This window comes from Brachyhypopomus gauderio, chromosome 2 (genome assembly GCF_052324685.1).
Source record: "Brachyhypopomus gauderio isolate BG-103 chromosome 2, BGAUD_0.2, whole genome shotgun sequence".
NCBI lineage: Eukaryota > Metazoa > Chordata > Actinopteri > Gymnotiformes > Hypopomidae > Brachyhypopomus > Brachyhypopomus gauderio.
In genome coordinates, this window is record NC_135212.1 from 6,056,125 (window position 1) to 6,072,788 (window position 16,664).

The 16,664-nt window shown below is 44.6% G+C and overlaps 3 protein-coding genes across 5 annotated transcripts; 1 reads left to right on the forward strand and 2 right to left on the reverse strand.

Moving 5' to 3' along the window:
- Positions 1-6,376: 6,376 nt before the first annotated feature.
- LOC143485102 (uncharacterized) lies at positions 6,377-11,092 on the reverse strand. Of its 2 annotated transcripts, none has more exons than XM_076984309.1 (5): positions 9,999-11,092; positions 8,168-8,362; positions 7,852-8,008; positions 7,320-7,553; positions 6,377-7,161 (listed from the first exon to the last, which is right to left on the reverse strand). In XM_076984309.1, the coding sequence occupies exons 1-5, from the start codon at positions 10,207-10,209 to the stop codon at positions 6,966-6,968; spliced, it is 993 nt and encodes a 330-aa protein (XP_076840424.1). In that variant the 5' UTR covers positions 10,210-11,092; the 3' UTR covers positions 6,377-6,965. The 2 variants fall into 2 exon arrangements, with proteins under 2 accessions (XP_076840424.1, XP_076840432.1); XM_076984317.1 differs by having other exon boundaries at positions 6,378-7,161; positions 7,320-7,499.
- Positions 11,093-11,546: 454 nt separating this feature from the next.
- On the forward strand, positions 11,547-13,160 carry akip1 (A kinase (PRKA) interacting protein 1). Of its 2 annotated transcripts, none has more exons than XM_076984332.1 (5): positions 11,547-11,686; positions 11,995-12,154; positions 12,238-12,327; positions 12,401-12,541; positions 12,686-13,160. In XM_076984332.1, the coding sequence occupies exons 2-5, from the start codon at positions 12,011-12,013 to the stop codon at positions 12,827-12,829; spliced, it is 519 nt and encodes a 172-aa protein (XP_076840447.1). In that variant the 5' UTR covers positions 11,547-11,686; positions 11,995-12,010; the 3' UTR covers positions 12,830-13,160. The 2 variants fall into 2 exon arrangements, with proteins under 2 accessions (XP_076840447.1, XP_076840456.1); XM_076984341.1 differs by having other exon boundaries at positions 12,401-12,529.
- Positions 13,161-13,239: 79 nt separating this feature from the next.
- Positions 13,240-16,356, reverse strand: c2h11orf16 (chromosome 2 C11orf16 homolog). The gene is made up of 8 exons (XM_076984298.1): positions 16,296-16,356; positions 15,938-16,162; positions 15,182-15,538; positions 14,852-14,967; positions 14,598-14,745; positions 14,245-14,479; positions 13,587-14,159; positions 13,240-13,469 (listed from the first exon to the last, which is right to left on the reverse strand). The coding sequence occupies exons 2-8, from the start codon at positions 16,145-16,147 to the stop codon at positions 13,240-13,242; spliced, it is 1,869 nt and encodes a 622-aa protein (XP_076840413.1). The 5' UTR covers positions 16,148-16,162; positions 16,296-16,356.
- Between the last annotated feature and the right edge of the window lie 308 nt (positions 16,357-16,664).

Below are 16,664 nucleotides of genomic sequence, written 5' to 3' on the forward strand. Positions count from 1 at the left end.
GGAGGTGTTCAGGTAAGTCGGAGATTGTCGTCACCCTTCCAACCACCAGCGCACCTCCTGACTCCCTCTCTACGCTGGGCACTGGGCTTTGCCCCGGCAAAGAGAGTGGCTCCTCAGGATAAACCTCGACTAGGACGCCAAGGCAGGTCCCCTTCGACAGGGATGCTTTGCTAGTGGAGAAGTTGCATAACCTGACGAGCACTCGTTCCTCCATAGTGGTGGCTACGCTTCCAGAGGCTACAGCTTCTGTAATGTTCAAAGGTTCTAACACAGCTGGAACACCTGGTCTTGGGTCGTCTACTTCGCCCCACACCACACATTCAGAGGCAGGTGGTATGGTGGTGGGCTCCCCTAGGGTCACCCGGGCAACACAATAGTCTGACCTGCCCTCTCTTACTATTTTGGAAGGTACCAGTTCGTTCCCAATAAAAACTTTGCCACGGGTGTGGATGACAACATCATGTGACTTCATCAGATCCAAGCCTAGCAGGACAGAATCACGTATAGGTGCTACATACACGTTCCACTTGATTGTTTTGGATGCAATCCCGAATGTGATGTTTAGTCCACTCCTTGCCTCCATACCATCTCCAACTCCTGCATTCAGGAGGTAAGTATTACGTAGGCTTGTTGGATCACCTCCGAAAAGAATCCTATACAGCTCCTCTGAGATTACAGTTGTTTGAGCTCCAGTGTCCACCACCGCCTGTGTTGGAGTGCCATTTACAGTCACAGGAATTTGCAGACTCTCCCCTTTGTTGCTGGTGCTGCTGATCTGCAGCCCTCGTAGCTGATGATCTGAAGTTGGATCCCTATCACCATGCCTAAGTGCAACTGTTGGGCTCAGTGACCTTGGGCAGTCCCTTCGGAAATGTCCTTTATCCCCACACTTAAAACATGGGCCAACTGTATCACGATTTGGACTTGGTGACTGGTTGCGTGTTCGACTGGACTGCATGTGAGGCTGGTTTGGCTTCCTCTCTGATGGTAGGGAATCTTGTATTTTTGCTCTAGTTTGCTGGCGCTCTGTATATGTAGACTGAAATTGGTCAAACTGCAACTTTAGGCCCCCTACTGAGTGAACGAGGGCCTTGACTTGGTCCGCCAGCTCAGCAAACTGATCAGTGGTTACATACTGGGGGGTCTGCACCCTACAAGAAGTAGCAGTGAAGCTCTCACAGATGTCCCCATCTTCAGCCCAGGAAACGCGCCTCGCCCGGCTCTTCATTTCAGTTTCACGTCCCATAGTAGCTTTGAAGTTATGTTCGTGGGCTTCCACCCATTTTTGGGCCTCTGCCAGGGAGCACGGATCTCGGTTCATAACTTCATAAGCCACCTTTTGATTTCTCAGACCCTTGAGGAAGGCATCGGTTGCCAGTTGATCCTGCAGCTCGAGATCCACCCCTGGGTATGCAAGTGTGACAAGGCGCCGCACCTCTTCTGCAAACTCAGCTGATGTCTCTCTACTTTGCCGAAGCTCTCCTAGCCTCCTCCTTACTGTGGTAGGCGGATCCCTCTTTCCAAAACGCTGAGTGAGCTGTTCAACTAAGAGAACATAATCCTCCCTGGTGCGTTCTGGCAGCGAACAGACATAGCGTATTGCAGCTCCCCGTAAGCAGTCATGCAGTCTGTCTATTCTCTCTGCGGTACTCCACCCATACTTCCTGGCCAGGCGCTCAAATGGCAACAGAAATGAGTCCCAGTCATCATTTCCATCAAAGGTGGCAAGTTTAGGCCGATGCACTTCCTGCAGAGTGTACCGACTGTTGTAGCCAGAGCTATTCACCCTCTGCCCCTCCTGGTAGGAAAACGAGTGCTGGGCTTCCTGCTCAGGGTCTCTACTGCTTCTCTGTCTGCTAGGTTCAGGTTCAGGATTGACACCCCTCCTGTTTGGGCCAGAGTTGCGAGCCTGTCTGGAAATTACATCCAGCTCGGCAGCAAAGGGGCCCCCAACATAATCTCTTGGTCTCACAGGCATCTCCCAAGAAACTGAAGGTGCAGCACTAGACTCTGGCATACGCCTATCCCGGGTATGATGTGGTGCAACTTCATCCCCTTTTTCACCATGAACAGCAAGAGGTGGTGTGACTTGCTGTGCAGCTGGGTCTCCCCTTGTTATGTGTGTGAGGACAGGGTTAAGCATCATTTGCAGCTGCTTAGTCTGCTGATTTTGATTATCCAGCAAAGCTTGTAACCATTTCGGGGCTCTGTCAGACTCAGGAGATCCTGCTAAAGCTCCTTGTAGCTCCTCCGTCATTTTATTATCCTCCTGTCCACAAGGTTGTTTGTGTTGTTGTTTTTTTTTTTTTTTTTTTTTTTTTACCTTTGTCCTTTACCCTACTTATTTATTTATTATTGTCTTTTATCTTATTTATTTATTTATTTATTTATTATTGTCCTTCTATCCCGTTCATTTGCTTGTTGTTAAGCTTCCTGGGTTTTTATTATGAAGGAGAGCTGTAATGGTGGACATGAAGTAGATCGCACAAGGACGGCAGGACCTATTATAGCATTAGCTCTCGAATCCCGTCAGCCAGCTAGTTAGTTTTCCACATCGGGTTGGAGTACTCACGACTGGAAGAGTTTTTTGGACATCCCACTTCTGACACCAGTTGTCGTGCTTGTGCTCCTCCGTATGTGAGCTGCGGCACTTGTGTGGATGACGTGAGTGGAAAAACTTCGCACGACAAGGAATCTAAAGTTTACTGTTTTTACTGAAATCTCGGCAGGTCAATACAGAACATTTAACATTACAGCAACACGAACAGATTGTCAGATGTACGGGCTCTAGCTCGGGCACAGAACAGCAGTTTGCACTGTCCATGCGATGAGCCGTGAGCGCCGTCTGTTTTTATTAATTACCATGGCAACCATTTCTAACCGATCGCATCCTACATGCGCTACACACACATCAACAAAGAGAGAGGAGGGAACTAATTCCTCAAATGTGAACTCTTACACTATGTTTATGTGGCCGTAGCGGAAGCACGCAGGTCTGGGATGCTGAGATCCACAGACTAGATTTTCTGTGGCCAGAGGAGTCTTGAGTTTTAAAGCGATTCCAAAGCAAACATCATTGCCTGTGGATGAAAACCTGATCTTTTTAGTGTTTGAACATAAACTGGTGTGATTTACAGCTTTTAAAGATTTGTTTAAACTGTTTTGTTTCTTGAATCGTAAAACTGCACCTTAACTACAAAACTGCCACATACGTGTTCGTTAAATAATTAAATGCATGTTCACCATCACAGTGTAAACAGTAACGTGGAGTGATGGAGAGGCAGCCACGTTCGCTGAGGAGAGCCAGATTTATTAAGGGCAAGTCCAGATTAAGGGTCGCTACAACAGTCCAGACGAGAATACATAATAAAGAGAAAAGCAAAATACGCAAACCGAAACAATAAAACCGACAGACAGGCTACAAGGAAACACGGAACACGACGGGGCTTTGCACAATGACTATAGGGAAACGAATGAATCACGGGGTTAAAATACACAAGTCACAGATAAGTAAGCTATAAGTAAAATATACACGAAACCGAGGAAATGAATCAAAACAACGACACGGTACGGGAAACCATAGAAACAAGACGCGACATGGCTGTGGCGGTCTTCTAAATAGACTTTACATTAGGGTATATTTTAGATTACACACGCAAGATTGAACTGGCTGCAGGTTGAGTTATCTTGTTAATTGAGGTTATCTCTGTGAATCTTCGAGCTTGCTACCTGCAGAAACATGTAGCCTAGTACTGTAGCCGAAGCTCAGCAAGGAGCGGCGATGAATCCATTCCGGTACCAATTATCCTGCTCTTTAATACTGTCACCGAGAAACCGTGTAGGGTGATTCGCAGGAGCAAACGTCCGCTTTTCTTGTCGTTGTATGTCTGATACAGACATGCACCAGCTTACCGCATCTTACGCACGGGGAAAGGTCGGAACAGACCGATCCGTGTAGATCTGTGTAGGGATTCTGTATAAGCGCTATTATTTCACCATCTGCGTTCAGTGTCAGCCTGCCTACCTGCATTAAACACCTCAGATGCTGATTTTAGATCAAGCCAGTTGTTTTGTGTAAAGTTGCTACCTTTGACTTCAAATGAACCGTTTTGACGGAACTGAGTAAAAGAGATTAATAAAATGTAAAGTTATTGTTTTAAATGCTAAAGTATTCTTCTAGTCTGTATAATTTTCATATCTCACGTAGGCGTATTGTAACTTAGGTTGTCAGTCCAGTTATCATAATACAGGACAAGCAATACAAGTAATATTTAACAATATTTAACCAATGCAAAACTGCAATATTTAACTGCAAAGCTGGTTGCTATTCAAACTAATATTTTCATATTTCAAGACGTAATGTGAATGCTAATCTTATTGGTTTTTAGATGAGCATAACTCATATAATCCTTATTCAGCAGAGACACACAGGACCTAGATGCTGGGTTATTTATACAGCAGTGTCTAAACAGATGATGTTGTCACTAACACTCTGTTAACAGTCTGTGGAAAGGAAAGGAGGTTTGCATAATCATCATTATTCACAGATTTCTCAAAAAAGGATGCATATGTACTGTTTGCTAAAGAGTAACATTCATGTTTGTACAGTATTTCAACCTTTAAGAACCAGAACTATAAAATTTTCTTTGACTGCAACTGAGTCATTACAGATCTTCTTAGTTTATCATTAACTTGTTTTTGCTGAGTTCTGGTTTCTCTGGTCATCAGTTCTGGTCTCTCTCAGCTCTCCAGATTCAGTGTTCCTGTAACAGAGCAGTTGCCTGACCCGAGACATGTAAAACATGGGCCCGATACAGACCCCAAACACAGGCAGAACACTGAACAACTCCAGGCCACCACAAATCAGAGTGCGCGAGATTTTGTGTGGGGCAGCCTGGATCACCAGCAGGAATGGGGCCAGAGCCAGCAAGGGCAGGTAGATGACCGTGGAGGGCACTAGCACGGCGATGATGACCTTCAGAGCTCTCTTCTTTATAGGAGAGTCATTTGACTCACCAGGTCTGACTTCTCCTGGGCCCTTTTTGCAGAGAACACCCACAATGCCCAATAGACATGCCAGCATAATTAAGAACAGTGCATTTAGGATGAGGGAGAGGACCATCGCTAGGCTGGCTATGTTGTAGATGTAGGTGACCACGCCCAGGCTCCAGGTGAGTGTCCAGATGATCACGGAGGAGACGGCACGGTACTCCCACCTGCCCAACCGCAGGAAGAGCACGGGGTGAGACACGGCCACATAGCGCTCCACACACATCCCTGTCAGCAGGAGTGGGCAGCTGAAGTAAATGAGGATATTGAAAGTGCTGGAGATGCGGCTGAGGGGGCCGGTGCGCTGTCTCATCAACACGTAGATGTTCAGAGGCTGGCTGAGGCAGAACACAATGTTGAGCAGGGCAAGGTTGAGTCCCAGAAGCTCAGAGGGTGTCAGGGACTTTCTGTTCCTCAGCATCACCCAGAGCAGAGCTGTGTTAGTCGGAAGAGCTGTCAGTAGGACCAGGATAAGGATGGATAACCGTACCGCTGGAGATCCAGTGTTGCACTCTTTCAGGATCTCGACTAAAGAGGACATGTTCTGTATAGACAGAATGTTGCTTTGGAAAGAGTCGTTCAAGTCAGATACTGTGATTGTTTGACAGGTTCCTTCTGGTGTGTTGTTCCCCATTATGGTAGTCTGGATGTAGAGAGTAGGTGTGGGTCAACATCAGTCTTAACATTCAAGAGCAGAACAGGTAGCAGCAAATTACGTACAAAAACATCTTGGTCTTTACAGTTTAAAACTTCCTCCCACTCGTTTGGAAGAGAAGTCACAAACCGAAATTAAAGAATGAAAAGTTAAGCCTTATATACTGACCTTCTGTTCTTGTGGAATAAATGGCTTGTTCTCCTTGTATCTCCTTTACTTATTATATCTATACCTTTTCATTTCTCCTCATTATATGGGTTCTATGGTATTTGAATGTTGGTAATGGACCACTGGATAAACTTCCATAGCAAATGGTACCCACAGATTCTATCCAAATGACCAGGTGCAGAGCCGGAGTGGCTAATCGGGAGATTCGGGAGGATTCCCGATGGGCCGGCTCATGTCAATCTCTAGTTTGGGCCGATTGGGAGGGAAAAATAATTTTGGTCCGGATTTGGGTATGAAACTCCCGGGCTGAAAAAGTGTCCCACTCCGGCCCTGACCAGGTGTATAGAATTTCAGAAAGAGCCACATTGAGTCTCCTAGGTCCAGTTATGACATACATGTATTTATAGGACAGCTGTCCTCCAAAGACAGACAACTGAAAGTAACCATGTTTTATTTTGGTAGCCTTTGATTAACAGAAGCGATATAACTGTATGAACAACAACATCACTTTATTAAAAATCACATGACTAAAAAATACAAAGCTTATTTTATTACGGATAAGATTTATATAACAAAATTGTGGTCTCTTTTTAACAACAAACACCTTTATATGTTACAATGAGTGATTCTTGAAAAAATGAATTGTGTCCCATCACTTTTGAGACTAAAAACAGAATCTAATTCCTCAAATGTCTACATCCTCAAATGTTGCATTTACAGGCTTTTTTTGTATTTTAATATAATCAGCTGATACCTAAAATATATTGCATTTAAATATTCAGTCAGACCTCGCTGTCTGTGTTTAATTATTAAATCAGCAAACAAACTTTAAGCAGGTGCTCCCATAAATGGGATATATGTACTTTTTTTGGAATTGTAACTAATTTAAATATTAAAGAATTTAAATCAGTTATAAAGTAAAAACAAAAAACAAAGTGCTTCTCCTGGTCACAATGACCATTTAAATTTTCATGCCTAGTTGGGCAGGAAAATCTCTTCATTGCTTTTGTGAATATAGAAACACTGTTGCCATGGCCACATCCAGTGTGGGCTATCCTTGGGAAGATTTGCTTATGATGTCATCATTATCAGCCTATGGGAGGGAGACTGTGGGTTTGGGTGGAGCTTTGGTACTAGAAGGAGTGGATATGTGCAGGTAGACTGGTGTGGGAGGGCTGTTTGAGGGGATCGGTGCTGTTTGGACCCTCTGGAGGATGAGGTTCTGATAAACCTGGCTGTCAGCGTGGTAAACTCCAGGATGAGTGCCTCTTAGAAGACTCTCCTGACTCCTGTGGGTAGACAAAATGGAGAGGGAATGACAAGGATCGTACAGCACATAATCTGTGTGAATATTTTCATAGCTGTATAAAATGCAACACGGTGAGGATTTTTCTAGAGTGCTTGGTTGAGGCGTTTCTGTAGGAAACAACCTCCTCACTTCTCCTACCCTCGGTTTTCGTGGCTTCTGGTGACTCCAGAGTAGAGCGGGCTCCCGTGTGGTGCGGTCCGCTCGAAGCGCTGTGATAGGTTGAAGATTTTGGGGGGTGGGAAAGCCTCCCAGTCTAGCTCCTCCCTAACTAACCAGGACGGACTCCTTCGAGATCCAGAACGCTGCTTTTCTCTTCTCCTGAGCATCCAGAAACACAACAGGGATTCAGAGTTCCCTGAGCTTTTAAAGACGCTGAAATGAATAAAACCTTTTCTCAGAACGCTTTAATTCCCTCTTAACTACTTCTTGTTAAATTTTTGTGCATGCATCTTGAAATTGTAAAGCGACCTTGAGTATGTGAAAGGTACTATGTAAGTCTAGCTTATTATTATTATAGAGCTGAACCATGCATGTTTTGAACACAAGCATTTGCCCTGCCTTCCAGACAGTATGACCCGTTAGATTTTACTGCCGTCTGACCCGAGTACACCCCACTGTGACCTCTGTGCTCCCAGACCTGACCCCTGACCTCCACAACATCCTCCCTGACCTGCTCCTGCCTGTCCGATGTTTCTGCTTTTGCTTGCTGAGATGCTCCTGGACACAGCACACGATGAAGGACACAGCCATGACCAGGATGACCACGGCACTGATCAGTGACACCAGCAGGGCCATGCGCAGACCCTGGGCATCTGGCTTTGGAATGCCTGAGACACACATCAGGTAGACAGGCTTAGTCTTTTAAGTCTTTTACATTTAACATTTTTAATATCCCAGTGAGCTCAGTAGCAAGTGATTTCTCAATTCCCAGACATCTTCAAAATAAACTCCACAGCTTCACTACTGTTGCAAGCGGACTGTCTCACTCTCACAGACGGGTAGGTAGTTGCTCCAACGAGGTACACTGGCATGCAGGATGCAGGTGATCTTCTCACTGCCCACCAGCTGGTAGCCTTCCCTGCACCAAAACACCAGGATGGAGCCCACAGACACCCCCGTGCCCTGCTCCACATAGTACGATCCTCTCCGTGGGGGAAGCAGGGACACACAACTCAAGCTGTCTAGGGACATGAAGACAGATGGACACTCAGACAGAGACACAGACAAGTAGATGTAGAGAGATTAGTGAATTTAAATTATTTACAACCGAACATTGTGATGCTAATAAATAACTAAAGCTAAACAGGTTCTGACTTCCTTGTTATTTTCTGAAGATCTGGGAGGTTTTTTTTCATAAAGTGTCATAAAAAGTTTTTTTTTCATAAATTTTCATAAATTTCCTTTGCTTCTGAAACGAATCTACATTTTATTCTAATGGGAACAAATATTTGTTAGGGTTGTTCCCACATGTCTAGCGAGTTTGCTCCTTCTGGTTTGCCAGGGTGTGCTTCAGGCCTGCTTCAGGAAATACTCTTTACTGTCTCTGGCACTGTTCCTTTCAGACCTCGGGTCTACTAAATCACACAGAAACTAATTACAGTGATTATGAATGGCACTGATTGTTTATTGGACTGTTAATATGAAACAGTCATAATTATGTTTTGATTTTATTTCTGAAGTGCGTTAGAAACACCCCCTCGTAACACCAGAATTGAAGGTGCAGCTTTCGGTTTGCTGGTGCACGAGGCAGGCAGTGCTAAACTCTGGGAAATGAGGCTACAAAGAAGCTGTCTTCCTTTCCCTGGACACATGACCTTGGACATGGTTTCAAATGTGCTACCGTTGCTGTTCCTTATACACGTCTTCTACTCTGATCTTTCCTTCAGCTCACTGTTCTGGTTCTGTCCTCTCAGCAAGCAAGAGAGCCCACTCTGGAGTTAAATAAATACCTGATTAAATAAACATGAGGCACTTCATTAAATATTCATGTGTCCCTCTGAGAGCCCCAGTTATAAACCTCCAGTGTACGAATGCCGTCACACCATGCAGCACGTTCCAGCTAAACCCCGCCCCCCTGGTGAGAGGATGAGCCTTATTAAAACACATGGCTCACAAGTGCTTTGTGTGTTTAATATCTGTATCAGACAGCTCTGATTTATGGCCATAACAATAGAAAAATCCACACAACAGCAAGCAGAAAAAATTCAAAACATCTCAGAAATACCATACTGCGAAAAACAGTATTTATTTTAAAAAATTACTGATCAACCTGCCAAAACGCAAGGTTGTTTATGCAAATCATAATCAGTAGGTTTGCAAAAAGCATTTTTGTAAATGTCAAATGTGACCTCATATTAGGAGGCATTGAGATGCATAATATACTCAGAACACCCATGTGCCCTGACCACCAAATGAATATCTGGTGCAATGTATCAGTGTATAAAGGTAACTAACACATTACCAAAATTATGGATGTTATGAGCAATTCTTGCAAATGTCTGCTTCTACATTTCATAAACAAACCTCTGCAGTCGATGATAAAGAACCATGCTTACAAGCTTTAAATGTGTGTGTACATGTTCATTAACATAAGGTGCATAATTCTTTATATCCACAACTGGAAAAGAATAGATTTGCTTGTTACAAATCTCAGACTGTGGCTTCAAAAATTGCTCAAATTAATGGCTTGAAAATGTTCTTGACGTCCATGTAAAAACAAACAAACAAACAAATAAATAAACAAACCCTGGTAAAGGATTAACAGTGCTGCACATGTGACATGTCAGACGTGACGTGTCGTGCCTTCTTGTCTCTCACCTGTCTCATTGCTGTTTGGTGGCTGTGTGGGCGTGGTCTGCACCTCAGTGGGCGGGGCGAAGGTGGTCATGAGCAGAATTGGATTCGCTGACGTGCCGTGAGCAGTTGGAGCTGCGGCACTCAGCCCACACACAGCAAACACCAGCGGCCACGCCGATCTCATCCCCACACCTCCCGAGAGCATGCCTCCTGAGCCCCGAATGGTGGTCATCCTCACTTGCGGTTACAGCAGTCCGTCTCGTGCGCTGTTCATGTCTAAGCACATTCCCGTTGTCCTCCAGGTAGGCACCGGGAGATGAGATCACGTACCCTCCCCGCCGCCGCTCCGAGGTTGAGGTCTGTGGTGTTCACGCGGAGGTCCGGCCGTGTGACTGAGGATGACGTCTGGTCATGCCGGTGCAGGCTGCCGTGTGAAGGGCGTGTTGCTGCGCGCGAAGCCCCAGCACTGCTGCACGTCTCCGCTGTCTCGCTGCTCTCCTGCAGCCCAGGCAGAACGCGTGCACGACAAGCGGGTCTCTTACGTAACGGGGGCTGCATGCGCCGCTGTGATTTCATGCGCTCCCAAAACCCTCCGATCTCACGCCTGCAGTCCCGTGCTCTGCCCCTCCATCTCTCGCGGGGGAGAGGGTGTCGGAGGGTGGGTGGTGATGTGCGTGTGTGAGAGAGAGGGGGGCGTATGAGAGGGAGAGAAAGAGAAGCAAGATGAGACAGGAGGAAGGTAGGATGTGTCCTTTTGTGTATATATATAGACATATATGCACACACACACACACACACACACACACACACGTAGTATACACTATGGATACCCCACAGCATAGTGCTTCATGAATCTTTCATGAGTCACACCAAACCCATGAGCCAAGCACACTCTGCATGACACAGTCGACTTGGCAACAACAACATCAACAACACCAACAACCACAGCATATGATATGTTGTGAGGTGCTGTGTAAGACAGGCAGATCCAGCTGGGGTTTTCTGATCTAGCCACAGCTGTATATGTGCAGATGAGATACTGCCAGGTCATAGCTACCAGTCAGAAATGTCGACCGTGTGTCAGACCATGCTGCTATCATTTCAGCCTTTTTTGAGCAGTTGCTGACATTAAAACATGCATTACATACTGCTAATTTAACTGCAGCACCATAAAGAGACTTCGGTCTTAATCCACAATGCCGTTTAGAGAGAGCTAGAGCCCTCGTCATTACGTTTCTTCAGTTTTTTCATTATAAAACTCTAAGGAGGAACATCAGCGATCAGTGTGACAGCGGGTGTTGTCAAGAGACCATGGACCACTAGAGGGCGACAGATTTTACGAACAAAGAATATTGATTAGGTTTGACTTGCCACAACATGCCATTACAAGTAATTTTCCGTATACACCCGTTACAGTACAAAACGGTAAAACTTAGTTTACTTAATTTGCTATTTGTTAAAATGTAAAATGTAGTATGTAAGCACTGATACAAATCGCGTATTTAAAAAATAACTACATTTCCCAGAAGTACCTGGGAAAGGAAGTAACACATTCTACCGTTCACTATTATTTCTCCCACGCCCAGTTTTGTAGATATGTGCTTTAAGGACAGTTGTAGCAAGTAGGAACATCGGCAATTCTTAAAACAATCCAGGAATAATACAAGAAGGCACTTTTGGAGGAGACCTTTAGCGATCACATTAGACTTGTAAGTTTTTGCTATAAACGAAATCTAACTTTCACCCTAAATATTTTGCGTTGTTGACACGGGTGGATTTAGAAATTGCTCTATGAATGCCTCTGATTCATATTAAAATGATGGCGGGGTGTTAAAGTAATATATTGTCCGAGTATTATAAAATAACATATTGTCCGAATTTGTATCGTTGTCTGAATTTTCCAGTCCAATGTGCCGTGGTCACGCGTCATAGCTCACTAAAGCGAGCATTGTGATGTTAGTACGGAACCCCACTACGAACGCGAACTTGCCCAGTTAACCATGCACGCTGTTATTAGGCGGCCAACGTTGTCCATGCCAAAGTCTTCGCTGGAGTCTTCACTTCGTCGCTCGTCTAAACTCGGACGTGAGGTGCTGGAAAGAGCCAAACGACGATCCGTAGACTGGTCGAGTTCCCGGTTCTCAAAAAAATCTAATGCAGAGAGGAAACATTATGAGGTAAACAGTATTGCAGTTCTGAGCATAGATTACTTACCAAAAGTACTTATCAGCGTTGACTGTGACTGACTTATTATTCACAGACCCAAGAAGATCCCGCTGTCCACGCCGGACTGGATCATGCTTTTACCAAAATAGTGGAGTACATGTCGGAAACTACCAATCAGTGCAAGGTAAAAAGGCTTACTGACTGACATGTTATAGGACTCTGTCAGCAGGAATACTGAGCCTGGGTTTCTTCTGCAGATGTTTTACAGCTCAGACACAAGAACCGAGCCCAGTGGACCAGAGCAAACCCACGTATGTCGCTTTCACTCCCAAAAGCTTTCCCGGATGTTGGGCCAACCTCAGGCCGGTGCTGTGTCGACCAAGCAGGTCCGCTTTACTGTAAGCAGCATCTCCAGAGACCCTGGTTTTACCACATTAAATTAGGACTGGTAATTGGTGATCAGTTGTGATTGAGGTTTGGATTAACACTGCTTAGTCCCATGCAAGAACTGTCTTAAATGTTCTACCTCCGTGTTATTGCAGGGTGTGTCTGAGCCAGAGGACTTCTTGATTGAAGTGTCTCCAGGGACATACGCCATCACAGCAACCATGCAAGACACAGGTCCACAGACCAAAGTGGTTCGCATCAATGCAGGAGAGAGCACACAACTCACATTTAACCTCTGACCTTGTCAGGGTTTGGCAGTGTGTCATTCTGATTCCAGTTGCTGGGTTAGTGAATGGGCAGACCTGTACCAGCCACTCTGTTTTATCTGCACAAAGATTGCCATAAAGTTGAAAATAACTGTGATACTGTTGGAGCACTTCTTAGATGTGCCTTACTGTAGTTTCTGTAGGTACATCTACTAATACTCAGGGAATTTTTATCAATATTTTAAAAAGCTATATCAATAATGAGTTATAAGGACCATTAGATTCATATGTAATGCCTTTATGTAATTGCATCTACTGTAATTCCAAGTTTTATTTATAAAGAAATAAACACATTTTATTTTTATATTTTTATATCACAGTAATGTTTGTGAAAGTCTCTTATCAGTATGGATTTTTGGCTGGCTTTGTGATGTTGGTTTAGCTCAGATTTCATTCAGTGCCATAGTCAGTGGAGATACAGCCTCAGATGGAGGTTCTGGACCAGTACAGCCAAACATCATTCTTCCTGTTTTACCTGCTCTTACAGGATCTGGAACCAGTTTAAATAATGAGCTGTGATTGGTGGGGGTAGAAATGGATGAATAAATCCCGAGATCCGTGATGTTTCCAGACTCAGTGTGGTTGATGTTTGGAGATGTTTTGACTGGCCTCCCTGAGAAATTAAGAACATGTTTACATTTTACTTAATACAGAAATTTCTTCATGTAATGAAGTTTATGTGAGCGAACCTTCTATGTGTGTGTGTACAGTAGATGTAGGCCTCGCTGACCTGGTTGTTTGTGGTGTGGTTCTGAGGCTCCTCTTCTCCAGTACCTCCAGGCAGGCCTACTTTGGGTCTCACACTGGGCCTTTTTCAGGCATGAGATATCTGTGTTCACCGAGCGGCTCACCAGCTTTGACCCTGGGGCACGAAACCTTTTTCTGGCCTCATCATCCTGGTCCTGGTCGTCATCCTCGCTAGAATCTGAGGGCGATGATGAACATAAAGGCGTCTTGGTGTCTTGAGAGTTCTTCAGTTCCTTCAGTTGATCACATTTCGTCTCCAACACTTCTTTCCTGTGACTGCTTGTGCATAAACATGGGGTTAAGAAGTGGCAGCTTTTGATTGGACAAGCACACAAGGAAGAAGTCGCTTGGAGGCCCTGATGTATACAACAGGGTGGAGTCCAGTTAATGTGACTGTAGTGGGCATGGCTTAGGCAAGATGGTTTGAAGACACAAGGTTGGAGTTCCCTGACGATCCTCTCATGATGCGAAGCTGGTATCCACATGGCCAGGTTGATGGGAATGTACATTTGAACTCCATTCCAAAAGAGAACAAGCAGTCCATTGCCTTCTCCGCCTGGAACGAGACGACAGACTTTAACTTGCAAGTAAACGGTGGGAGTTCGGTCGAAAGCCTGTCTTTGATCAGGACGCGCTCTTACCCTTAAGTGGGTCTCGTAGTTCTGTGCCTGAGAGAATCCTGCCTGGACCATATCTACCCAGCTGCAGCTCCACCGGTGCCAGCACGGTGTCTCCTGGTCCTAAAGCTCGCCCATGTGCCTGACCAATGCTCACCATGTCGGGTTGGCATGTTAACTGAGGCCATGCCATTTCTGTGCCGCTGTCCCCTCTGGGTACGGGTTTATCAAATGCCACCATAAACATTCCTCCCCTGTCCTAGGGTCAACAGGTGTTTCATGATGTAAACGAGCCTGACATTTTAAAAACATTGATGATTTCAAGTCTGCAAAATGAAAATAACTGCTCATATTGCAGTGGATGTTTTCTTCTTCACCTGTAGCTGGTTCACAATTGTCCCCAGGTAGTAGAAGCCATCAGCCTCCTTCCTTGCTAACACACGACAGCCTGGAAAGAACTCGGCACCCCTCATCACTCGAGCGGGAACACACGGGGTTCCAGTAAAGGGATTTCTGATACAACACCTGAAAAGAAATGCATTACTGTTTCACGCCGCCAGGGGGAGCTGTTGTAGCCAACTTGTCCTGTACTCTTCAGGACTCCTTGTGGATAATGATGTAGAGTGTATACCAGTATGGTGAGAGATGGATGGCATGTGTTGGGTTGTAGCACAGTGCCTGACACCCTCTGTCCTCTGAGTGTGATGGATCTTGATTTTGGCCAAGTGCTGAGTGCAACAGAACTACCTGTTTTTAATAAAATAAAATAAAAAGTTAATTTATCATTATGCGCTTGATATTATGCAAATGATAGTTTGGCGCTATATAGTTAATGAAAAACATGAAAAACATTTCCTAAACAGTCCACCATTGTTACAAAACTAGCTTTCCAAAGATTTTTGGAGGGAAACTGTGTTCTATGAATGCTGGATTGTTAGTTTTTAAAAATTGTGGGTCTTACCTGCTCAGAAGTGCCATCTAAATTTAGAGACAGCTTGTAACAGCTCCCTCTAGTGGCTGACGTAAAGCACTTCAAGAAGTCTGAGGTTTCGCTGTCCAAAGCCTGCTTTTCAGATATGTAAAATGTATGAACAGGGCGTGTCTGAAAAGCAGACAGTGCATTCAGACATCTCTCTGGGTTGTCTGGGAGACTGTTGGTCACAAGATGGACAGCCTGACAGATGGGATCTGAGAATGCGGTCGTTAGTGCTGTGAGGAGATCATTTCCTGGACTGGTCCTGAGAGCGTGGATCCAGCCTAGTGCCTCGTACACCGTATCTGGGGCACAAGGGATCATGTGATCAGACCATGGTGTGACCTGGGAGGCACAGGAAGGGTTCAGTATGCTTTAGTACTTTAAAACCAGGCTGTGGTACAAGATCAGCAGGTCACAGACACACGAACACATTTACAACCGACAAAATGACTATCAAAGCAGTGTGTTGTGAGCACAAATATTTCATGATTTGGTTATCCTCAGACTAAGCAATGTTTCTGGACAAGTATCTATATATATCATACTACTACTACTAATAGGTCACGTTTGTATAGCATGTTTCATAGAACCAAAGATCACTTTACAAAAATTGGACACACAGAAATGTAGAAGTAGAAGAGATTGTATATTGTGTAGAGAATGTAGTATGAATTAAACAGCATAGTTTTCTAACCTTGTAAAGTTAGACTTTTAAGTCTTAGTGGAAATACATTCACAGACCTTATATGAAAAGGTGTTGATGTTGAAGAGAGAGTTCCTGAGTGAGGCTTTGCTGAGAAGAGTCTGAATAATCAGATACTTCACTGTTCCCAGAACAGCAGTCATAGACTCAGAGGTGTCCAGTACGAAGGTGACATTCCTGTCTCTTCCCATCAGTGCCGGTATGACACTCTGACTATCAGGGAACTCGTTTCTAGAGGCCATCGTCATGTAGCCGTTTGTACTCTGTAATTAACCCCAACAAACCTTATTCATAATGTAAGAACTTTCTATTGACCTGATTTCAGTTTGCGTTTTTCAAAATGTTATAATGTTTTTAAGGACAGTTTATAATGAAAGGAACAGGAAATTATCATACCTTAATGAATTCCCTAATGTATTTATGTCCTCTCTCAGCCAACTGCAGTGATCTTCGCACTCTTGTGTACTAGGGTTGCTATAGTGAGGCACTAACTTTGAACAATTCCAGGAGCTCCACCTTGTGGCATCTCTGTAGAAGTCATGCAACTACAACAGCACATTGTGCCTTGATTTTAGAATGTATTTTTAAACCCATAGGCGTCTGAATTAATTTTAACAATCTCATGGCTCACAAAATATCATTGCCTAAGTAAACAGAATTTTCTGACTGTCTCTGAGAGGTGTGATCACAGTTGTCCTGTAAAGACTTTCTGTGTAATTGGCTTGATTTTATGAGTTGTACGCTCCATTAGAACCCTGAAGGTCA